General features: G+C 57.9%; 2 protein-coding genes across 2 annotated transcripts in view; one reads left to right on the top strand and one right to left on the bottom strand.

Moving 5' to 3' along the window:
* The window catches only part of CARHSP1 (calcium regulated heat stable protein 1), a 124,668-nt gene that overhangs the window by 2,296 nt on the left and 97,659 nt on the right, over window positions 1-24,713 (bottom strand). The gene's annotated exons all lie outside the window — the stretch shown is intronic.
* METTL22 (methyltransferase 22, Kin17 lysine) lies at window positions 17,716-23,755 on the top strand. The gene is made up of 11 exons (XM_056107422.1): window positions 17,716-17,757; window positions 19,445-19,570; window positions 19,716-20,060; window positions 20,692-20,732; window positions 20,818-20,962; window positions 21,756-21,827; window positions 22,308-22,361; window positions 22,677-22,757; window positions 22,847-22,949; window positions 23,422-23,590; window positions 23,670-23,755. The coding sequence occupies exons 2-11, from the start codon at window positions 19,465-19,467 to the stop codon at window positions 23,703-23,705; spliced, it is 1,152 nt and encodes a 383-aa protein (XP_055963397.1). The 5' UTR covers window positions 17,716-17,757; window positions 19,445-19,464; the 3' UTR covers window positions 23,706-23,755.

Raw genomic sequence — 24,713 nt, 5'->3', positions numbered from 1 at the left:
CAAAACTAATTTGTTCTTTTTGGGTCACACCCGGCGATGCACAGGGGTTCCCCCTGGCTCTGCACTCAGGAATGACTCCTGGCGGTGCTCGGGGGACCCTATGGGATGCTGGGGATCGAACCCAGGTTGGCCGCGTGCAAGGCAGACGCCCTACCCACTGAGCTATTGCTCCAGCCCCAGTGAAACTAATTTTTAAGAAGCAGAGAGGAAATGTTTTGGAGTTCAGACAGAGCAGAAGGGAGGGAGGGAAGTGGCGTTCCCGTGGAGATGTGGCCTTCGTTATAAGTCTCAGCAATCGCAGGGGAAATAATATTTTTTAATCAACGAGGCCTCGCTGGATTCTCTACTGTTTTTCATTTCCCCGTGGCTCAGTCGCTTTTTCCTGGGTACCGAGAGCATCTCTGTCCCTCACTGGATCTGATATTACTTCTCCACACTGAGGAGCATGTGGGTTCAACAGAGAGTAATTCAGGAAAGCTTTTATGAGGAGGGCCGGAGAGAGGGCCCAGCGGGGAAGGCACTTGTCTTGCACTGGGGCGTCCTGTGAGACTCCAGGCCATTATCTTGTTGGGGAGGTACTCGAGCACCCTCGTGTCTCTCCTCCGCAACATCCGCGTACCAAATCGCCCACAGATGTGCTTCTCAGAACAAGCCCCCACTGCAAAGTGTGAGGGGACAGGAGAGGAATGGTCCAGTGTGGACGAGTCAGAGGGTCAGTGGCCCCAGATCCCGCAGCTCTCAGAAGAGGGACAGCCTTAAGTGCTGCCAGCCCACGAGTGCCACCTCAGACAGTCAGCCCGTGAGTGCCACCTCAGAGCCAGCCCACGAGTGCCACCTCAGAGACAGCCCACGAGAGTCGCCTCAGACCAACAGCCCACGAGTGCCACCTCAGAACCAGCCCATATGGCCACCTCAGAGCCAGCCCACATGGCCACCTCAGAGACAGCCCACGAGTGCCACCTCAGAGACAGCCCACGAGAGCCACCTCAGACCAACAGCCCACGAGTGCCACCTTAGAACCAGCCCACATGGCCACCTCAGAGAACCAGCCCACAAGTGCCATCTCAGACAGTCAGCCCACAGCCCATGAATGCCACCTCAGAGCCAGCCCACGTGGCCACCTCAGACTGACAGCCCACGAGAGCCACCTCAGACAGACAGCCCACATGTGCCACCTCAGAACCAACCCACATGGCCACCTCAGAGCCAGCCCACATGGCCACCTCAGAGAGCCAGCCCCGAGTGCCACTTCAGAACCAGCCCACATGTGCCACCTCAAAGAGTCACCCACAGGTGCCACCTCAGAGCCAGTCCACAAGTGCTACCTCAGAACCAGCCCACGAGTGCTGCCTCAGAGCCAGCCAATATGTGCCACCTCAGAGAGTCAGCCAACATGTGCCACATCAGAGAACCAGCCCACAAGTGCCACCTCAGAGAGCCAGCCCACATGTGCCACCTCAGAACCAGCCCACATGGCCACCTCAGAGCCAGCCCACATGGCCACCTCAGAGAGCCAGCCCACAAGTTCCACCTCTGAACCAGCCCACAAAGAGTCACCCACAAGTGCCACCTCAGAGCCAGCCCACAAGTGCTACCTCAGAACCAGTCCACGAGTGCTACCTCAGAGCCAGCCCACATGTGCCACCTCAGAGAGTCAGCCCACATGTGCCACCTCAGAGAGTCAGCCAACATGTGCCACATCAGAGAACCAACCCACAAGTGCCACCTCAGAGAGCCAGCCCATATGTGCCACCTCAGAACCAGCCCACATGGCCACCTCAGAGCCAGCCCACAAGTGCCACCTCAGAGCCAGCCCACAAGTGCTACCTCAGAACCAGCCCATATGTGCCACCTCAGAGCCAGCCCATGTGGCCACCCTGCCCACCCCAATACCAACCCCCCACAACAAAGGGAATTTTAAACACAAGAGTCATTTTCGTTTTAGTGTGTGTTTTAACATCCAATATAAAGTAAACTATTTTGTGCCTGCTGAGGAGGCTGACAGGGTGGAGGGAACTGGGGGGGGGGGGGGGTCACACTGGTGGGTCACTGCAACCACTGTATCATGAACCACTTTGTAAGTCAACACAACTGCAACACACTGTCCTCCCATTGTTCATCGATTTGCTCGACTGGGCCCAGTAACATCTCCATTGTGAGACTTCTTGTTACTGTGTTTGGCATATTGAATACTCTTGGTAGCTTGCCAGGCTCTCTGCGAGGGGCGGAGGAATCGAACCTGGCTTGGCCAGGCTGGTTGCGCGCAAGGCAAACGCCCTACCGCTGTGCTATCACTCCAGCCATCATGAACAACTTTGTAAGTCATGGTATTAAATAAAGGTGAACCAAGACAAGGGCTCTCCCCTACCCACTCTGAGGTCCCCAGGGCAATCAGACCCCTGCCCACCCCAGTGACCTTCTTCTGCCGACTGCCTGCCCTTCTTCCCATGCCCCTGTCTGTACCAGTAGGTCCTTGGGTCACTCTCCCTCCTCTCCTTACCTGGCAGTTCACTCAAACGGACCCAGCAGGGGGCAGGGGAGACAGCTCAGCTGGCTGAGTGAAGACTCAGCATGTGAAGATGTAGGTCTCAGAAGCCAGAGTGATAGCACAGCGGGGAGGGCGTTTCCCTGCACGTAGCCGACCTGGGTTCGATCCCAGGCATCCCATATGGTCCCCTGAGCACCTCCAGGAATAATTTCTTAGTGCAGAGAGTAACCCTTGAGCATCGGCGGGTGTGACCCAAAAGGCCAAAAAGTCAATGAAAGACCTGGGTTTGGTCCACCAGCTCTGCAAGCAACACAGGGAGAGATCAGCAAGCACCCCGCTAGAGGAACGCCTCTGAGATCCAGCTGGTGTGGCCCCAAAAGAATCAAGAAGAACCCCCAGCCTAAGACGGGGGCTGCCTTGGCAGTTCACCTTCTCCGTACAGCCTCTCCTAAGGGAATAACTGAGCCTTAATAGGCGGGTCTCTATTAAGGCTGCCTCTCCTCGATTCCTGGGACACCCAGATACCGTGGCAGAAACTATCACACAGCTCATCCCACAGGACTCTGCCCTCCCATCCCCGTCACGTATCCAGGCTCCATTCGGTCAGTGATGGCCACATGCCACTGGTCCAACCAACGAGCTGGAGGTGGATGATAGGGCCTCCCCAAGAAAAAAACACGGAGCCCTGGGAAGAGAAGGCTTTGGGGCGTGTAAAGATGATAGCTGGGAGGCTAGCACCCCACCCCTCCTGCCACCATGAAGATACGCTTCTTTGTCACTGGCAAAAGAAGGAAGATACAGAGTCTGAATTTCAGCAGCCCTTGAACAGGATCTGGTCTCGTCACCCTGAAGTCCTGCTAGAAGCTCTCTGTGTCTCCTGACCCTGCGCCAGGCTGTCTTCACCGGGGCACCTCAGAGGAAGGGGGGGCCCATTGAGTTTCCCTCCCACCCCAAGCAGAACCCTGGCAGCCGAAAATCTCCAGAACCCAACCGCCGCCCTGCTCAAGGCCTCTCTCCACGTGCTCGGATGAGCCTCATCCAAGTGGGAATTGGCAGAAAAACCCAGGTATTCAGGAACCCATGACCGAGGTCTTCAAGCCCTCTTGGATCTAGACTGGGCCTCCTCCCCCCAGCTCTCCAGTTTTCCAATAGCTTGGCAGTCACACCCACAAACTGCCCCTGGCGCCATGTCATCTCATCAATAGTCAAGACCCAGAGACTTTAAACCCAAGCTCCCAGAAGAGAGCAATTCAGAATTTCCTGGAGTGCGTGGCCACATTTGCGGCCACACAACCTCTTATACTCTAGCCCACCTACGTACCAAAAGAAGTTCACATTTGTTTAGTTTTGACGTACTTGCTTGTATTCTCTTATATACGGGCTTGAGTGGCTCCAGACCGAAATGCAACAACCTTTGCACACTTCCCTCTTACTGTGGTGGGAAGGTGCTCGGTGGTGGGATTGGTGTTTGAATATTATCTGCAATGAACTATTGTGAACTACTTTATGAAAATAAAACATATAAAAATTGCAGAAGCTCTGTGTCTATAACTGAAGACACCGTAGACTGAAGCCGACAGGGATTATTGTTGGTTCTGCCCCAAACACATCATTGCCTTTTCGTTTCAGGCACAGCACACGGCTGATGGGAAATGAAGATTTGTTGACTTAATTGCTTCTCCTCTTGCAAGCACAGGGCTGATTCTGTGTGGCGAGCCCTTGAGGAACCAACTGGAGTCTGAGCCGTCTTAGCTGGGACATCTGGTTAGCTGCACAGTTATTAAGATTGTCGGGCCAGAGACAAATGGTCTCTCGTTATGAAGTCTCGTGAGATCATGCCGTTCTACTGACCAGCTGGACTCCAGAGACGTGCCTGTGCATTGCGGCCTAAGTGCAATGCTTCCATCTGTCCCCAAGAGACAGCCAGAGGGACGGCTGCCACTCTCCAGGCCCTCTGCAATATAATGAGTTTGGAATGAAAAGGTTCAGTAACCCTCTGATCTGATTTTCCCATTATATACCTGGCGTGCTGCCAAGAAGATGCAGGCTGTAGCTGCCCAATCAGTTACTGGAGAAACTCTTCCAAGATTAGAATAAAAACAAAACAAAGAATCCCTATCCCAGGTGAGAGAAGGAGCGAGACACCTCGGTGCAGCGCCACTAACCGGGTGAAACTCTGTTTCTTGGGATGCATAAAATTCTTCATCTGAAATCTGTTCTATACACCAAATGGCTGCAGCATGCAGGCAAACTGAGTCTGGTTCCTAGAGGAATCTTCATTGAGTGAAGAGAATAGTAGCCCGCATCCCTCGTCCTTCTGACTGGCATAACTGGTATGCCCAATTGGGATAGAGAAGAGACCAGTATGTCAAAAAAAAAAGTTAGAAATGATCACTCTGGACAAGAACTGAGTGTTGGAAGAAGGTAAAGAGATATACATGATAATCTTTCAGTTTCTGTATTGCAAACCATAATACCCAAAAGGAAAAAGGAGAGAGAGAACTAAAGAGAGTTATGAAGAGAGAAGGAAGGAAGGAAGGAAGGAAGGAAGGAAGGAAGGAAGGAAGAAAGGAAGGAAGGGAGGGAGGGAGGGAAGGGGAGGGGAGGGGAGGGGAGGGGAGGGAGAGGAGGGGAGGGAGGGGAGGGGAGGGGAAGGGAAGGAGGGGAGGGGAGGGAGGGGAGGAAAGGAAAGGAGGAAGGAAGGAAGGAAGGAAGGAAGGAAGGAAGGAAGGAAGGAAGGAGAGGGAGGGAAGGAAGGAGGGAGGGAGGGATGGATGAAAGGAAGGAGGGAAGGAAGGGAGGGAGGGAGGGAGAGAGAAGAAAGAAAGAAAGAAAGAAAGAAAGAAAGAAAGAAAGAAAGAAAGAATAAAAGAAAGGGGCTGGAGCAATAGCACAGCAGGGAGGGCTTTTGCCTTGCACGTGGCCCACCCGGGTTCGATTCCCAGCATCCCATATGGTCCCCCAAGCACTGCCAGGAGTCTAAGAGTAATTCCTGAGTGCAGAGGCATGAGTAACCCTGTGCATTGCCTGGTGTGACCTAAAAAGAAAAAAAAAGAGGGAAATAGAGGGGAGAGAGAGAGAGAGAGAGAGAGAGAGAAAGAAGAAAATTGTCTGCTACAAAGGCAGGCAGGGGGCGGGGAGGGAAATTGGGGACATTGGTGGTGGGATATGTACACTGATGAAGGGATGGATGTTGGAACAGTGTATTAACTGAAACCCCATCATGAACAACCTTGTAACAGAGTATCTCACTGAGATTCAATTAAGGAAAAAAATTGGTATACCCAAATGAGATTCCAAAATGTTCTAATAGCCTGTGGTAAGTTTGGCCTATGGGTAGACCTGCTTTACCACCAACACCATCAAAGTGATAAACCTATGCTCATTACCTCCAGTTTTTTCCTCAGGTTCTTTTTTATTACTTATGTTCATTTTATGGGAAGAACGCTTCACCTGAGGTCTATCCTTTGAACAAAAACTTTAATGTACCAAACTGTGTTGTTGACCAAGGGGAGAATGAACAGCGGAGCTCTTGGACTTAGTATAAAACTCAATACCATTTCATTATCATTTCCCAGAGACCCTGCTTCTTCAAACCCTGCCCCCATCACCCTTCTATAAACCATGGCTGTCCGTTTGGCTTTCCAGACACCCATAGAAGAGGAATCATTTCAGGACCACAGCCATTGTCCTGAAACTGGTTTCTCTCATTTAATCTTCTGAGTCTATCCATGTTATCGCAAATGGCGGCCCTTTCATTACATTGTCTGGACAGCCCAGCTTTCCTGGTCCATTTATCCACGGGTGGTCCTGGGGAATGCTCCTACATCTTGCCTATTGTGAATTGTGCTGCGGTGTAAGAAAAGTCGATTTTTAATACCTCCCTGTTGCAGATGGGAACCCAGGTCCTGAGAGGCTGAGGAAGTGAATGAACATCACACAGCTATGAAGCAGAAGAACCAGGATCCCGACCCAGATTTTCCTTAGAGACTAAGGAGAAAGGACACATGCAAAGTCATCCCCAAGTTGGTGTTGGGATGTAGGATACCTGAAATGCCTATATTTTTACAAACAACTTTGTAAATCACAGTTTCATTTGGGGAAAAAAAAAAAGTCATCCTCAAGGATTTGGCCCTGGGCTGGCAGAGTCTCTAGGGCCAAGATCTGGTTTCATCCTGCAGAAGGCAAAAGAAGTCCAGAACAAGTCCAAGAAGACCTTCCCTTTCTTTCTCAAACAGAGGGTCTGAGCCTATTGTGCCAGAAACCAGGGCACAGGAGGGCTGCAGGATGCCAGCCTCCTCATGCCATCTCCCCTCCCTGTCTGATATCTATGCAAGCCACATGCAGACAGGATGTGAAAAAGGAGGGCCACAAAGGCTGCCAGCAGCTTCCTCCCTGGCTGTTCACATCAGGAAACAAAAAGAGTAACTGAGGTAGAAGCTTTGCAAATTCCCACACTTCTCTCAGCTTCCTCCTCAGTTGGATGTCTCAACCTCAAGGAGCATCCCCACAGGAACTGGGGTGGTCCTCATCCCTGCTAACAGGGGCACAGCGCTTCCCTCCCTCCCCACTTTGCACTGAACCTGGAGTTTTATTCGGAAACATTTTTCAGTTCCAGGAAGGGTTTCACATTTCTATGGCAGCCAAGGGAATCAGGCGTCTAGACATAGACCAGACAGGCCTCCCGGTCTCATTCAGCCTTAGCTATCACTTGAAGTCAGGACACACACACAAACACACACACACACACACACACACACACACACACACACCAGAGAAGCACCATCAGAGATCCCTGGCACAGCCCAGATTTGGAAGGAGCAAAATGCTGAGTATAAAAAGATATTCTAATCCAGGGCTGGAGAGATAACACAGCGGGTAGGGCATTTGCCTTGCACTTGGCCGACCCAGGTTCGATTCCCAGCATCCCATATGGTCCCCTGAGCACGCCAGGAGTAACTTCTGAGTACAGAGCCAGGAGTAACCCCTGTGCATCGCCAGGTGTGACCCAAAAAGCAAAAAAAAAAAAAAAGATATACTAATCCTTGGGGCTGGAGCCATAGCACAGCAGACAGGGTGTTTGCCTTGCACGCAGCCAACCCAGGTTCGATTCCCAGCATCCCATATGGTCCCCTGTGCACCACCAGGAGTAATTCCTGAGCGCAGAGCCAGGAGTAACCCCTGAGCATCGCAAGGTGTGACTCAAAAAGCAAAAAATATATATATACTAATCTAAAAGAAAGTTCACAATCTTTTTTGTTTTAAATCTGGGCGGGGGAGTACTCTATCATGCCATGATCAGAAAGTCTCCACTGACCATTCAGATACATTTTAATGAATAAAAAATTAATATCATCTGCATTACGCTTCCTGTGGCGGCCTTGTTTCTCTGAAGGTCCCACATTGGCTCAGTCCTCATGGCAAGTCTACGAGACGGTGCCAGGATGACCCCCAGTTCACAGATGAGAATACTGAGGCAGAGAGAAAAGACAAAGAAGTGCAGACACATATAACTGGCAGAAAAAAAAAAAACAGGCGAGAGAGAGGGTGAGAGAGGTGAGAGAGAGCATAAGCTCTGAAGACGTGCATCCAGTTGTTTTACTCTTTTTTAACCTCATGTCTGTTGGGTAACATTGCTCTGTCCTTCAAGAAGCTTAGGTTTTATCTGGTTACACTCATCAATCTGGTTACACCCACCACAGTGCTCCAGAGGCACTTCCACTTCCATTGTGTTTACATGTAAACATGTAAACAGTCTTCCCTATACTCTCCTTCCCACCCAGTTAATCAGCTTTCCCCTTAATCAGACTTTGTTAGTTTGTAAGATCAGTTTCCCAGAAATCTATGATTTTATATGTATGAGTGAAATATTGCCTTTCTCCTCTCCTTATGCCTTATGAATAGTTTACCTTAAAGTAATATCCTTTTTGTATAGATACAGGAAGACCGTTAACATTATGCTTTGTAACTTAGGATTTGATTGGCCTTGAATATTATTCACTCCCGGGCATCTTTCTCGACTTAAGCCTCAGTTGCCCTTAGTTCCTAACACCCCAAAAGCAGGGTCCCGACGAGGGACTGAATGGACCCAGGGCAAGCAGTGAGCTACCCTGGCAGCGAAATGGGCCAGGCCAAGGTGCCACGATTCTTAACTATAAGTTAAGAGTTTGATCATAGACAAATGCTGTCATGATCCAAAGGTAACGACAAGACTAGGATCCTGCTAGGGGTGGGAAAGACTATCTGGCCTGAGCACCGTAGTCTGAGATCGAGATGGCCCTAGGAGAGCAATTCTATAAGTTTAAGATATTTCTTACTGTATCCATACAAAATGATTTATATTATATTTTTATATGCTTGTCGGACAAGGAGAGGAGAGGCACGCCCATGGAATTCTGCTCTAGGGTGGGTCCTCCTGCTGAGGAAGGATCGTCCTAGGAGCGGTCTTCCCTGAGGCTAAGATTTCTACCCCTGTTCATCTCCACCCCTATTGATTGTGACCGCACCTATGTCATTATCTTCCCCAATTGCTCTTGGAGGGAGATATAGGGACAGTAGATTGGGCAAAGGGGGGAGAGATAGAGAGACAGAGGAGAAGAGGAAAGAATCAGAATAAACTACGACTAATACCAACCAGCCTGGCCCTCGTTCCTTCCTCCGCCTGACCATCGCCATCGACCTCTCCGGGGTGGTAGAAGGGTGAGACTACCGAACGCGGGTGGCGGGAGAGATAGAGCCGCCGCCGTGTGGGTGCCGTGCCCCCCACCTTGTGTGAGTTTACACACATGTCTTTCTTCCTCAGTAGGTCATTTCATTTAAAGCTTTTAAAGTACTTGGGCAGGAGAGATGGCTCCCTGAGCTGGCAACATGTTTTGCATGTCGGAGTCCCGGGTACATTCCTACTGAGCACCGAGTCCAGAAGAGTCCCTGAGCACCACCAAGGGTGGTCCAAAAATTAGAAAACAAAAAAAGTCAGGAAATATAGTTTCAAGATTCAAAAATTCGGGGGGCTTTGTCTTTTTCCTCCTAATCTGCCACCACCATATTTCCAAGCCCCCAAAGGCAGACAACTTTGGCATTCCTCCTAGCTAGCCTAATGCCAACCCTTTCTTTATTTCATAATTCCGCACTGGGAAACAGAGAACCAATTGCTTGGAAAATCTCACACCAAGGAAACATCCTGAGTTCCCCAGTCTAACGTTGAGTGAAGACTCACTGCAAACTGGGCCCCACAATACCTTTTTTTTTCTGCTTTTTGAGTCACACCTGGCGATGCACAGGGGTACACCGGGCTCATGCACTCAGGAATCACTCCTGGTGGTGCTTGGGGAACCATATGGGATGCTGAGAATCGAACCCAGGTCGGCCACATGCAAGGCAAACGCCCTCCCTGCTGTGCTATGGCTCCAGCCCCCACGCAGACACCTTTATTCACACAAGTTTCACAGTGGCCCTTCTCTGAGCATTACCCCCACCATATTGACCAGCAAAATGCACCTCCCAGAGATAAAACAGACAGAGCCAGTGGGATTCTCCACATGACTCTGGCACGTGCTTAATGCCTCGTCCAGTCTTAGAGCTCCATCCACTTCAACTAACCCCAAGTACGCAAGATGTATGCAGTCCACAGAATTGGGGGTTCAGAGGTGTGCTGGCTTCAGGTACAGCTGTATCCAGGGGCTGGAAGGCCCTGAGGAGGCCTTCTGTGTGTATCAATTAGTGCTGCCTTATTCCCTCCTGGCCTAAGCCTTCCGGGAGCGTAAGAACTACCCTCTCCCCGAATCCCTCTGTTAATCCCAGAGAAGAACCTGAGTGGCCCCTTTGGAGTCCCTGTCATATTCTAGGTCGGTCTACAGAGAGGACAGAGAGGACGGTTGGGGCTCTACGACTGGCCAGTCTGGAAGCAAACCCTAAGCATCACCAGGTGTGGGCACAACACAGAAGAGTTCAGGACATTTCCGGTACGAAAAAACGCTTCCGCCCTCACCGCCCCTGCCTGCTCTCAACCTTTTCAGCTGTCCAGTGGTGCGCAGCGTGGAGCAAGAGGCAGCTTTGTGCAAAGGTCAGCGCTGAGAGGAGTCCAGCCCTGCAGCACGCATTGGGGGTGGGCTCCCATGACATGCGGGGAAGGCTGCCCACAAGGCCCCGGCAGCTGACCACTCATGCGTGACTGACGCCTGCCTGGGGAACTCGTTCCCCTCTCCCGACGTCCTTGCGTGCCCCTCACTCCCCATCTACAGGTGGGTAAACTGAGGCATAGGACGCCAGGAAGTCAAGGAGCCTAAAATCTCAGAGCCCAGAAGGTGTGGCTCCCGGGTGACCAGGGGCTCGGGAGGGTCCACAGTCTGGAATCACACACTGCAGTGCATGACGGACCCCAAGGATGTGGGGCTTCTGCCCTCCTGAGACTCCCAGCCTGGGTGCCAGCATCTCCCAGGGAGGGAGTCTGAGGACCAGAGGGCACCACCGTGCTACAGTGATGCATAGAGACCAGGAAGGGGCACTCAGTGACCTAGGCAGCTTACTGGGAGTCAAAGGGCCAGCTGAGCTTTGCTTAAAGGGGGTCGGGACACACTGCTGTTCAAGGAATTCCTGGCCATCCCGGGTCCCAGTCGCCCCTCCTGCCACTGAAGCATGAACGCAGCCAAAAACACGCATCAGGGAATGCTTCTCAGGCAGCGGGGCGGGACCCAGGGGGTTGGCAGGCCTAGGTTCCAGCTGGCTCTTCAGGGACTCAGGGAGGACAGGGTGTTTGCAGAGTGACTACTATATGCCAGGGGGCAAGCCGGGCAGTTTCCTGTAGCCCCTCAAGCAGCCCTGTCCCAGGGACACACGTATCCCCCGGACAGATGAAAGAAACCAAGACTCCAGAACCTTCCTAAACCTTGTCCCGGGGCCGGAGCGATAGCACAGTGGGAAAGGCATTTGCCTTGCACACAACCAACCAGGGTTCGAGCCCCAACATACCATATGGTCCCCCGAGCACCACCAGGAGTAATTTCTGAGTGCAGAGCTAGGAGTAACTCTGAGTTTCACTGGGTGTGACCCAAAAACCTAAATGAATAAATAAATTTTAGGGTTTTTTTTAAAATTTTTTTTGGCTTTTTGGGTCATACCCAGTGATGCTCAGGGGTTGCTCCTGGCTCTGCACTCAGGAATTTTACTCCTGGCAGTGCTCAGGGGACCACAAGAGATGCCAGGGATCGAATCTGGGTCAGTCGCATGCAAGGTAAACGCCCTCCGGCTGTACTATCGCTCCGGCCCCAAAATAAATAAATTTCAAAATATAAAACTTGTGGGGCCTTGTATGCGACCCACTCAGGTTTGATCCCCAGCATCCCGTAATCCCATATGGTCCCCCGAGCACTGCCAGGAGTTAATTCCTGAGTGCAGAGCCAGGAGTAATCCCTGTGCATCGCCGGGTGTGACCCAAAAAGCAAGTAATAATAATAATAAAAAACTTGCCCCAAATCCCAACAAAAGCCGGACTACAGAGGCCAGGGAGAGACAGAGGCGAACAGGCCTGCCTGGTTGACGCCCATCCTGGTTGTATCCCTGGCACCGCATTGGGGCCTTAGGGCACCGCCAGGGGGGCGCTCCTGAGCACAGAGCCGGGAGCCAGCCCAGCGTACCTCCGGGTGTGACCCAATCCCAGCCCCCCCAAGTCAGGACTTGAGTCCCAGACACCAACACCTGGAGCTCTGTGCCCACATTACCTGCCCCCACCCCCACCCCGGGAAGGACCGTCAATCGCGCTGCTCCCATCTGGGACCCCTCGGGACTCTGCCTCCCTGCTTCCCAGCACCCCCAAAGGCGTACACCACACTTGCAGGAGACAGCCTGACGCACCCGTTTACCATCCACCGTGGATGGAGCTCAGCCACTCCACCCTCCCCAGCCAGAAAAGAAGAAATCGAAAGTTCTGTGGTTTGCACACACTGCCCTTTTCTTCCTGGGGCTACAATTCCCCCCACGAAAGAAAACAAAAAGAATTGGGCTGAAAAGTCGATAGGTATTGAGCCGGCCCCAGGGGCACGCTGCTAGATGGGGGTGGGTGGCTGGCCGGGGCCGGGGGCGGGCCGGAGCAGCAGGAATAAGGACCAAGGAGCCTGCAGCAGGCAGGCTGGGCAGGCTGGGGCCCCACAGGCCAGCCGGGCATCAATGGGGGTGGGGGGAGTCAGCAAGAGGGTCACGATGCATAGGGGGAGAATATTCTTTGCAGATGCCTGGTGTATGTGTGTGTGTGTGTGTGTGTGTGTGTGTGTGTGTGTGTGTGTAGGGGGGGATGACAGAGCCACACCGCCCTCCCCCCTCCCCCCTCACTCTGCCCTCCAGATTCCCCAGGGGAAAGCAGACACGCAGGGCAGAGAGCCAGGGAGATGGGGAGGGTGGGAACAGTGACTGCGATGCCTGGAAGACCGTCCCTCCCTCTTCCCAAACGCCTGCCCCCCCCCCCACTGTCCCCTGTAAGTGCCGCTTGGCTGGGGTGTGTGAGATTCCCTGGCTCCTCACACTTCCCCTGAGCCCCTAAGTCACCACCCAGGCCGGGACCTTCTGAACAGGGCAGAGCCGGGCCGGGGCTCCCGGGAGGAGGAGGAGAGACAGGAGAAACTCAGACACGGGCATCCCACAGGGCAGGTGGGAGGGGACTGCAGGAACAAGGTGACAACAGGGGCTCGGCAGCACCAGGCACCTTGGGAGGAGAGATCAGGGGCGCCACCCGCACCCAGAGGCCCGTGGTCCAGGGAATGCGTTAAGGAGACATTCACAAAGTCCCCAGCAGGGCTCACAAGGCCTCTTTTTTTGGGGGGGGGTCACACCCAGCGATGCACAGGGGTTACTCCTGGCTCATGCACTCAGGAATTAGTCCTGGCGGTGCTGGGGGGGGGGGGGCATATGGGATGCTGGGAATTGAACCCAGGTCCGCTGGCTGCAAGGCAAATGCCCAACCCGCTGTGCTATTGCTCCAACCCCAACACGAGGCCTCTTTGCTTGGCATCTTCCCTGGGCCCCATGTCAGCCCCGACTCTTGTACAACCCTCTGCTCTGGGTGGGTGCCCGCCCCGGCAGCTGCCCAGGGTTCGAATCCTCATCTCCCAGAATACCCCGAGATAAGGATGCTCTTCGCCCAAGGTGACTCCAGGCCATGGGGGCTCACTTCCTCCCCCACCCCCTGGAATCACTTTCAGCCTCAGGAGCCCTCTCACCCTCTCCACACTGAGTCTCTGGGTCACCATGGACTGGGTCACCTGCAAGACGGGCCAGGCTCGCTCCCAGGCGTTAGGGGTCCGAGAGAGCTGGAATGAGCTTTGCCGGCGGGCGGAGGGGCGCGCGGTATCCTCTGCCGGGTGTTGGGGCATGTGGACCCTCATCCTGTTGGCTCAGAGTACTCCCCCCCACCTCCACGGCGGCCCCAGAAGGAGAAGACCCTCTGCAGAAACCCTCTTGGGCTCCGTCTGGATGAGATTTGGATTACCAAATGTTACCGAGATAAAAGGAGCCGGTGTTGTTGCGCCGTAATATCAAAGTTCCTTTCTGACATCTGAAGACTCAAAGAGAAGAGCTGGCTGGAAATGAGGGGTGTGTGTGTGTGTGTGTGTGTGTGTGTGTGTGTGTGTGTGTGTGTGTGAGAGAGAGAGAGAGAGAGAGAGACAGAGACAGAGACAGAGACAGAGACAGAGGGAAGAAAGCCAGCCCCCATCTCTCCTGGTGCTGCATGACTGTTTTTCTCCAGTATCGTGGGGCACCCCGGTAGTGTCGGGGGGCGACTCCAGGCACGGCACCTATGCCAGGGAGAGGACCCCAGGCGCCGGGGAAGCAAAGCCAGGGGTCCCACACGCAGAGCCCGCACTCTGCCCAGCCACCAAGTGCACGTTTGCCTGTCTGGGTATTTGGAGGAGACGGGGCAGGACTGGGAGTCAAACCCAGGGCCTCTCACTCAGATGCTGAGCCCCCCACCCACAGCGTCGTGGCCAGTGGTTATCGGGAAGGTGGAGTGGAGGCCCCAAAGAGTCAGAGATGCGGTTCTCCAGGTCCTCCCCGCAGGGACCCTGACCCCGGCCTGAAGCTCCCACCGCCCAGAGCGCGACATCAGGCAACAGCGCCCCTGGCGGCGGCTCCCCGTCCGGCTCGTCTTGCAAAGTCCCTGGGGCCGATGGGCCAAGTCTGCAAGCCGCTGGTGAAGCCAAGTCCAGGAAAGGCTAAGTGAGCTAGGGTGCAGCTCTTGATTTATTTATTTTAATTTTTATTAATTTTTATTGAGTCACTGGAAATAGACCCTTACAAAGCTGTTCATGATTGGGATTCCGTCATACAATGTTCTAACACCCATCCCCCGCCAGTGGACATTTCCCACACCTGTGTCCCCAGGGTCCCTCTCATCATCCCCTGCCTCCCAGCCTGTCTCTATGGTGCTTTTGTTCTCTCTCTCTCTCTCTTCTCTCTTCTCTCCTCTCTCCTCTTTCTCTCTCTCTCTCTCTCTCCCCCCTCTCCTCTCTCCTCTTTCTCTCTCACTCTTCTCTCCTCTCTCTCTCTCTCTTCTCTCTTCTCTCCTCTCTCCTCTTTCTCTCTCTCTCTCTCTCTCTCTCTCTCTCTCTCTCTCTCCCTCCCCCTCTGGTTTTCGGGTCATACCCAAGTGTGCTCAGGGCTTACTCCTGGCTATGTGCTCAGGGATCACCCCGGGCAGTGCTCAGGGGACCATACAGGATGCCAAGGATTGAACCTGGGTCAACTTCATGCAAGACAAGTGTGGGCCAGAGTGGAACACAGCTTTGCAAAGGCCCTGGTGAAGCTGAGCATGTAAGTCACCGCTATCTTTTCACTCCAGCCCAGAAAGTCTCTATTTGACTCTATTGAACTCACGAGATTGAAATGAGGCACCACCTCTAGCTGACCTACCTTCTTCCTCATCCCCAATCATGGGTCTGCAAAGGGAAGGAAGGAAGGAAGGAAGGAAGGAAGGAAGGAAGGAAGGAAGGAAGGAAGGAAGGGAGGGAGGGAGGAAGGAGGAAGAAAGGGAGGGGGGAGTGAAAGAAGGAAGGAAGAGGGGCTGGAGCGATAGCACAGCGGGTAGGGAGTTTGTCTTGCACACGGCCGACCTGAGTTCAATTCCCAGCATCCCATATGGTCCCCTGAGCACCACCAGGAGTGATTCCTGAGTGCAGAGCCAGGAATAACCCCCGTGCATTGCCGGGTGTGACCCAAAAAGCTCAAGCGGGCCCAGTAAAGTCTCCATTTTGAGACTTGTTGTTACTGTGTTTGGCATGTTGAATACGTCAGGGGTAGCTTGCCAGGCTTTGCTGTGCAGGCGAGATACTCTCAGTAGCTTGCCGGGGCTCTCCGAGAGGGGCGGAGGAATCACACCCAGCTTGGCCGGGTTGGCTGCCCGCAAGGCAAATGCCCTACCGCCCTACCACTGTGCTACGGCTCCAGCTGACCCAAAAATCAAAAAAAAAAAAAGAAGGAAGGAAGGAGGAGGGAGGAGAGAGGGGAGAGAGGGAGGGAGGGAGGGAGGGAAGGAAGGAAGGAAGGAAGGGAGGTAGGGAGGGAGGGAAGGGAGAGAGGAGGAAGGAAGGAAGAAAGGAAAGAAGCGAGGGAGAGAGGGAAGGGAGGGAGAGATGGAAGGAAGGAGAGGAGGAGGGAAGGAAGGGAGGGAGGGAAGGGAGGGAGGAAGGAAGGGAGGGAAGGGAGGGAGGGAGGGAGAGAGGGAGGGAGGGAGGGAGAGAGGAAGCCCAGAGAGTGGAAGGTGGCAATGCCCACTGCACTGGATCTTCCACCTGAGCCAACGGCCTGAGCAAGACCCAGAGCAAGACCCATCGCTGATGCCCACAGCCGTTTCTGGAATGCTCACAGCAAGGGCTCCCCCACGCGCCTTGCACGCACTACTCGGGCGTTTTGGAAATGGAGCCAGGCAGGCTGGGTCGGCTGCGGTGAACCAGCAGCTACTCCCGCCAGCTGCCACCCAGACACCCAAACCTGGAGGACGAGCCAGGTCAGCAGATGGCTGCAGCCAAAGTCCCAGGTGCTCTGGACAGGTGTGCAGAGGAGACTGGGACTAGTGCCCTCAGGGGAGCCCTGGGGGATGGGACAGAATCAGGGAAAGCTTCCTGGAAGAAGTGACGGCCCTCCAGAGTGGCCCCACCTACCAAACTCCCCAGCATACCATGGCAGATAAGCCTGACTTTTTTTTTTTTTTTGCTTTTTGGGTCACACCCTGCAATGCACAGGGGTTCCTCCTGCCTCTGCACTCAGGAGTTACTCCTGGCGGTGCTCAGGGGACCCTATGGGATGCTGGGAATCGAACCCGGGTCAGCCGCGTGCAAGGCAAACGCCCTACCCATTGTGCTATCACTCCGGCCCCCCAACACCAATTTTTTAATAAAATAATTCACATTTTTTGGGGGGGTCACACCTGGTGATGCACAGAGGTTCCTCCTGGCTCTGCACTCAGGAATCACCCCTGGCGGTGCTCAGGGGACCATCTGGGATGCTGGGATTCGAACCCGGGTCGGCCGCGTGCAAGGCAAACGCCCCACCCGCTGTGCTATTGCTCCAGCCCCGTCATGCCTTATTTTTAAAGGGTCGCTCTGTCTGCTTGAGTCTCATCCCATGCAAAACCCAAAACCTCGGGAGTGAGACCCCAGACCTTGCCGGCAGACCTCCAAGCCCACCACGAGACAGCAAAGCAGGGTGAGAACAAGCCCCCGAGATGCCCGGGCGGCCCCCCACGAGCAGCCCCGGGGAGCCCAGGAAACACCGAGAAACACTCCAGGGCTGCAAGGGCTGGCAGGGGCGGGCCAGTGCGTGCCCGTTGCACCCGCGCTCCCCGGCGCGGCCACCTCCAGCCACACCTGGCTCGGACCCCGTCCCCTGCCTCCCTTAGGTGCTGGAGGGGTGAATGCACGGAGGGCCGCAACTCCCACGGGCGACAGCATCGATTCACAAGCAGGCCGCCCGCTCAGGAAGAGTCTGGAGTCCTCCTAGCCAGGCTTGAGCCCACCCTTGCCGCTCCGCCGCTGGGCGACCGTCCCCTGGGCAGCCCCAGCAGCTCCTGCAGGTGCTAGGGGCGCCGAGCCCGCCCTGAGCCCGCCCACCCCAACGAGTGCGCAGGCGCGGCTCCTGGTGGGCGTGGCCTCGGAGCGCCGCGCGCAGGCGCAGACTCAAAGAGGCGGGGCCGCGCCTGCGCAGACCGCCCATCATGGCGGCGCCCAGTGCCGCGCGCTGAGCGGGGGTGGGCAGCGCTTCCGGCCGAGCGCGCAGCGCCCCCCTAGGTGAGGCCACCCGGCGGGGCTGGGGCACGCGGGGGTCCTGCTGGCGCCGGGCCTGGCCCTGAGACCCCGGCTCGGGGTCCCCGGGGGCTCCGCCTGGGGTGCTCGGGAGGGTCGGGCGTGCCCGGGCTGCCCCTGCCTGTCGAGGGGGTGGGGGTCGCGCGGGCCCCCAGACCTCCCCGAGCCTTCGCTTCTGCAGCCCCCTGCTCGCCCCCCGCGACCCTGCCCCGGCGCCCCCCGTGCCCCGCGGAGACCCGCGCCCGCTCCCTGACTGTGGTTTCTGGCGGGAGACGTCGAAGCCCCCAGATCCGGGCCACCCTAGGGTGCGGGAGGGGGGGGAGGAGGTGATTGACAGCTGCGGCGGCGTCGGGCCCCGCCCCCGGGACGCGACAAGGTCACTGTCCGGCAGAGGCGGCGCCGCGGGTGGCCCTGTCCCCCACCCACCCACACACCCACACACACACACACACACACACACACACACACACACGCACTCGTGCACCCCCAGGAGGGGTCGCCCCCTTTCGCTGGCCGGGGCGAGGTCCTCTGGGACCCCGCAGCGTGTTTTCATCAGAGCCACCCACCAAGGGCCCAGGAGATGAGGCAGGGCGCTCGCCTGGCAGGTGGCCCACCCCAGTGTCCCAGTTTATCTTTTTTTTTTTTTTTTTTTTTTTTTGCTTTTTGGGTCACACCCAGTGATGCTCAGGGGCCTGGGTATGCGCTGAGGAATCCCTCCTGGCAGTGCCCGGGGGGACCCTCTGGGATGGGATGCTGGGGATCGAACCTGGGTCAGCCGTGTGCAAGGCAAACGCCGTCCCCGCTGTGCTATCCCTCCAGACCCCACCCCAGTTTAATCCTGGCACTCCCCCACCCACCCACCCTCACCCTCACCCCCGGTGACCCACGTGCCTACAGGAGGGATCCCTAAATTGGCACCATGGGCAAAGCAGGAAAGGCGGCTGCTGGTTTAGGAAAGACGCCTTGTGATGGGCAGCCAAGGGAGGACAGGGACCAGCGCTGGGTGTTAAATGAGAGAAGCTGGAACCGGCCGGTGTCCCGGGCCTGGGGGAAGCGCGTTCTCAGGGGGCAGAAACTGAAGGGGGATTCCAGGGGGGACGGAGGCTGCCGGTACCATGCACCACCCAGGGATGGGGATCCCAGCAGGAAAGGCGGGTGGGCGGCCGCGGGAGGAGAAGGAGGGGGCCAGGGAGGACAGCGGTTGGGTGTCAGCACTGGTCTAGGGCTGCCGGTTCCTTCGGCCCTCCACGTTTCAGGTAGATTTTTCTGATAAAGTTGGGGAAATTGAAACGGAAAGAAAACGGAACGCTGGATCAGAACTAGCTCCCTTGCCGTGGATACAGAGGACAGTGAGGGTCACTGGACAGCAGGGAGGGCGCTCACCTTGCACGCAGCCAACCTAGGTCTGATCCCCGGCACCCCATCTGGTCCCCTGAGCCCCACCAGGAGTGACCCCTGAGTGCAGAGCCAAGAGTGAGCCCTGAGCATCGCTGGGTGCTCCCCTTTCTCCCCCCCCCAAAAAAAAATAAACATGAAAACACAATTCGAACCAACTTTCCCTCTCTCGCTTCATTCCTGCCTTGCGGCCTGGGGGTGGTTACAGAGAACTGGGACCCGCTGCCCGGAGGACACTCCCGCTGTCCCCAGCACCATCCTGGCCTCTCCCCCACAGGTGCTGCCATCCCCCCGGCCATGGACGAGGTCACCTTCAGAAGTGACACAGTGCTGTCGGACGTGCATCTATATACCCCCAACCACAGGCACCTCATGGTGCGTCTGAACGGCGAGGGGCAGCCGGGTAAGGGCCGGCGCGCAGGAGGGGGGCCCCAGGGAAGGTTCTGGAAGGTGACTGGGGAGCTCACCCAGGATCTACGGGAAAAACCAGGGAGGCGGCAGCAGCCTGGAGCTTCTCCCTCGGGCCCCTTGTCCCTCTGTCCTTCCAGTCTTCCTGTCCCAGTTCAAGCTTCTGTGGAGCCAGGCCCCCGGCGCAGACGCAGGGGGTCGCGCGGAGCAACCCCCTCCCGCCAGAGCACCCCTCGACAGCACCAGCAGCAGCGGGGGGTCCTCCCCCCACGCCGGGGCGGATACTTCCGGCCAGGAGAGGCCAGAAGCACAGCTGGACGAGGATGGGGATTTGGATGTGGTGAGAAGACCCCGGGCGGCCTCGGACCCTGACCCCACGGCGCTTCCTCGGGTCAAGGTGCACCCCACCATCCTCTGGCAGGACGGAGACAGCGCCCAGGGAGAGGAGCCCCCGGACAGCAGCCCGCAGGGCTTCATCCGGATCGGTAAAGCCAGGCCTGGGGCGCCGCCCCCCTACACCCACGAAGCCCGATGGCCCCCGCTGAACCATCTTGGCCCCAAGGCCGTGGAGATGCTGGGGGCCCCAGCGGTCCTGCCCCTCGGCCATGTGTGTGTGTGACAGGCTGGGACGGGGCCCGGCCCTTGCTTCCTGAGCGCTGGCTGGACAGCCCTGCCCACCCCTCCCCTGCCGCAGCCGGGAGATCCCCGGGGTGGGAGGGCCGGAGAGCACTGTAGGCTGAGCATGAAGGCCTGGGTTCCGTCCCCAGCGATGCATGACCCCCTTCCCCCAACACTGCTGTTCATGGCATCCCAAACATCCAACATTGGTCATTGGTCATTTGCATGGAAGCACCACGAGCCCTCCCAGTGGGTCCAAGCAGCCCCCTTCTGTGGGGGTCGCACGAGCACCCACAGAGCACAAGGAGGAGGAGTTGGGGTCCCACCTCACAGGAGCAGCGGTGGTGGGCAGACCCCCCACCCTCGCCCCACCTGGGCGCCGCCCTCTGCCGCACCCCCGCCCGGTGACGGGTCAGTGCCGGGGTCTGCCTCCCATGGTGTCCCCCCCCAGCACCCCATTTCTTAGCGACTCCCTCTGTCTCTGTCCCGGCCATGCAGAGCACACCATGGCCACGCCCCTGGAGGATGTGGGCAAGCAGGTGGGTGGCCCCTGTCCCCTCCCCATGGCCCCCAAGGCTTCCCCAGGGGCTCCCGTCACCGGCAGCCACCCTGTGCCCGCTGCAGGTGTGGCGTGGGGCCCTGCTCCTGGCCGACTACATCCTGTCCCAGCAGCACGTCTTCCGGGGCTGCACGGTCCTGGAGCTGGGCGCCGGCACGGGGCTGGTCAGCATCGTGGCGGCCACCGTGGCCAGCACTGTCTACTGCACAGGTAAGGCCCTGCCCCCACGCAGGGAAAAGCCAATCAGACGCGCCACTCGTGGGGCTAGAGTCACAGTACAGCAGGGAGGGTGTTTGCTTTGCACGCAGCCGACCTGGGTTCAATTCCCAGCATCCCATATGGTCCCCCGAGCACCGCCAGGAGTATTCCTGAGTGCACAAGCCAGGAGTAACCTCTGAGTATTGAGGGTGTGACCCAAAAAGTAAAAAAAAAAAAAAAGTGCCGCATGAGGTAGGCCAGTGGGCTTTCCGGGAAGCGTGTGTGGGCCTGTGAGGGGGTTGCCAGCCCCCCGCCCCAAGCCCCCTCTGGGCCAAGCAGGTTTGTCTCTCACTTGGGGGTGTGAGAGATGGTGCAGCAGGGAAGGTGCCCACTTCCCACCAGCCGACCGGGGACTTGGCCCCGAGCACAGAGCTGGGAGTCAGCCCCAAGCACAGCCAGGTGTGACCGCCCCCATGAGAACAAAAACAAGAAATAAAATTGCACAGGGGCACAGACACATCACACACACACACACACACACACACAGACATTCAGGTACATGCATTCACACCCGGGTCCTCAGCACATTTCAAGGGCAGAAACAGGACGGAGGGAGCCGGCTGCACCCCTGTGCCTCACAGTGCCCGGCCGTGAGCCCCGATGCCCCTTGTGCCCCCAGCAGGGCGCGTTCAAGTCTCAGACACCCCCTCAGGCCTGCCCCCCCCCCGCAAAGTGAGGAGAGCCCTGGGGGCCCTGGGACCCAGGAGGGGGAGACACCCACCGCCCGCTCCTTCTGTCCTTGCAGACGTCGGGGCCGACCTCCTGGCCATGTGCCAGCGGAACATCAGCCTCAACAGCCACCTGACGGGCCCCACAGGTGAGACGGTCGGACACTGGCTTGGGCAGCCCTGCCTGCACCCTGCACCCAGGAACATGGATGGAGCTTGGGGCCCAAGGGTGCTGCCTGCCGCCCCCATCCGGCCTTTGTGGGGAGACGGAGAAACAGGGGCTGCTCCTCCCCCCCACCCCACGTCCCCTCACCTGCTCCCCTGGATGCCCAGACCCGCTGCACCCCGTTGGGTTGGTCTGGAGCCACACCCAGCAATGCTCAGGGCTGACTCCCGGCTCTGTGTACAGTGCTCACTCCTGGCAGTGCTCAGGAGACCGTAGGAGATTGCCGGGGATCGAACCACATGCAGGGGAAGCTGTTCTGCCATAAGCCCTGTGCTGTGACCCCGCTGGCCAGAGACCAGCCCTGCCTGTTCTGCAGGACCCCGTGACCCTTGTGTCCTGGCTGGCCGCCGGGAGGGGGTAAAGGGGTGTTCATGGCACTGACATGGTGTATGTGTTGGCGCAGGCGGCGTGGTCAAGGTCCGCTCACTGGACTGGCTGGAGGATGACCTCTGTACAGGTGCATGCCGGCCACCCCTTGACCCCCACGTTCCTGGGCACTCCTCCCTGCCCCCACCCCGTCCTACTGAGCAACCACTGTGAGGAGTCGGACAGAGGGAGGGAAGCCCTCAGGGACCTTGGGCAATGGGGACCAGCCCCCAGGACCCTCCCTCTCCACCCTCTCCCCTGTCCAGTGGTGGGCAGGGCCCTCCTGAGCTGACCTGAGGCTGCCACCTTCCCTGGGGCCCCCTCCCGTGGCCCTCGGGCACCCCTGCCCCCTGCCCTGGGCTGTGACTCATCCTCGTCACTCAGACACCCTCCCCGGTGCCCGCAGACCCCTCGGTCCCCTTCAGCTGGTCGGAGGAGGACGTCTCCGACCTGTGCCGGCACACCACCATCCTGCTGGCGGCCGAAGGTAAGCGGTGACCCCACACGGCCCCCCCAGGCCGCCCCTGCCTGCCTCAGGCGTGTCCCTGCAGTCTGGCTGCTCTGTGCCGCCCGCAGTGTTCTATGACGATGAGCTGACCGATGCGCTCTTCCGCACGCTGGCCCGCCTGGCTGGACGCCTGGCCCACGCCTGCACGGCCATCCTGTCCGTGGAGAAGAGGTGGGTGCCCCTGGGCATGCGGCATTGGGGTCGGCGCCCCATGCCTGGCACAGTGATGGCCAGGTCTCCACTCCCAGAGTCACTGCCCTCGGCCCGTGCCAGTCCACGTGTCAGGGGGCAGCAGGGGGACCCTCACAGCAGCCGCACACTGCGGGTACCTGAGTGCTTGTGGGGTTCTAGGGCATAGAGTAACTGGCATCTGACTCCGGACAGCAGCGGGGCCGCCCCCTGGACATCCCGGTTCCCCTCACCGCCCACCTCCCAGACGCGCAGGGGAGGGTTGTGGGTGTCTGTTGGGGGGAAGACCTGTCTTCGCCCTCAGCTAGGCAGGTTCCTGTGCCAGAGTCGGGACTGACGTGCATGGACACGCATGCATGCACACACATGTACACACGCAAACGTGTGTGCACCGGGATTCCACCTCGAGGGGAACCCCTGCCCGCACCCAGGCTGACACTGGCGGTGCCCACAGGCTGAACTTCACGCTGAAGCACCTGGACGTGACATGCGAGGCCTACGACCACTTCCGCGCGGCGCTGCGGCAGCTGGAGGAGTGTGCCCACGGCCGCCTGCGCTTCGAGGTGCAGCCGCTGGACACGTCCTTCCCGCAGCGCTTGGCCTACGAACGGATCCGGCAGCTGGTGGGTGCCTGCGTGGGGGAGGGGGCGGCCACGGGTCCGGTCTGTGTCCGTGTGACCGGGGTCTCCATCTGCCCCGCAGGAGCTCTGGAAAATCTGCGTGGAACCCATCACGTGACCCTGGTGGCGCCCACCCCGGGCGCGTGTTTCTAATAAAGTCAGAAGCCCCCCAGCATCGCGTCCGTGACTCTGCTCGCACCGACAGGGCCCAGGGACCCTCGCGGGGTGGTGGGGGCTGCCCAGGGTACTGCACAGGGGCTGGTGGCCTGGTCAGTGGTGGCCACGCGGGGGACAGCCCACCTGTGCCAACCGCCGCCCTGGTCTGGGCGTTCACCCTCTCACCTGAACGCACGCCCCTCTTGCTCCTTGGTTCCCGTGTGCAGCTTGTCCCCTCCTGCTCCCGCGCCACCTGTCTGTCCTGTCTGTCCGTCCCCACCAAGCCGGGTCTCGCCACCACCCACCAGCCCTGCCCGGCTTTCCTGTCACGAGCCCGTGCGGTCGCCAGGGGGCAGCATTTTTCACCTCACGCCTCGGCAGTTCCCGCAGCCCCCGGTGGGGGCGCAGGCCCAGCCGCCGGGTCACTGCAGGACGAGGACAGGTGCCCGGCCCTGGTGTCCCCGAGCTCAGTGCTCGCAAAGGAAGGGGGTCGCGGCTGCAGCGGGGGCGGGGCACGGACCCACGGCTGCGGCTGAGCAGTTCTTCCCGGGGCGGAATCTTCCCCCCCACAATCCCCCTAGGTTTGAAGGGGGAAAGCAAGGAAAGATGTGATGCGACCCCAAAACGGGGGTCCGCAGGGAAAGAGGCTGGGGAGGGACCATCCTCGTGTGACCCCTCACCCCAGCTGCCCCCCACATGACCAAGCCTGAAGGACAGGGCAGGGGGCCCAGCCTCCAGGACAGAAGTCTGGCGCTCTGGGGCAGTTTCCAGCAGTGATGGACCTCATCCTGGGGTCCGCACCCCACCCTGGGGTCTACACCCCCCCCTCGGGACTCCCCAAGGCAGCTGGGGACTGAGGGAGGGTCGGAGGAGCCAAGAGGACGCAAGTCTGGCACTCTTGCCACACCCCCCTCACCCTCCTCACACCCGGGCAGGGGACCCCAGGGAGCACCGTGGGACCTCCAAAACC

The sequence above is a fragment of the Sorex fumeus genome, unplaced genomic scaffold (assembly GCF_029834395.1).
Source record: "Sorex fumeus unplaced genomic scaffold, SorFum_2.1 ptg000165l, whole genome shotgun sequence".
NCBI classification, from domain to species: domain Eukaryota; kingdom Metazoa; phylum Chordata; class Mammalia; order Eulipotyphla; family Soricidae; genus Sorex; species Sorex fumeus.
The sequence above is the reverse complement of the archived record's forward strand: the minus strand, read 5'-3'. Positions and strand labels throughout refer to the sequence as shown.

Excerpts from the sequence above, each read along its gene's own strand:
- METTL22 (XM_056107422.1), top strand. The coding sequence starts at position 19,465 with ATGGACGAGGTCACCTTCAGAAGTGACACAGTGCTGTCGGACGTGCAT. Across the intron at positions 19,571-19,715 it reads GAACGGCGAGGGGCAGCCGG|TCTTCCTGTCCCAGTTCAAG; the intron begins GTAAGGGCCGGC and ends CTGTCCTTCCAG. Across the intron at positions 20,061-20,691 it reads GCAGGGCTTCATCCGGATCG|AGCACACCATGGCCACGCCC; the intron begins GTAAAGCCAGGC and ends CCGGCCATGCAG.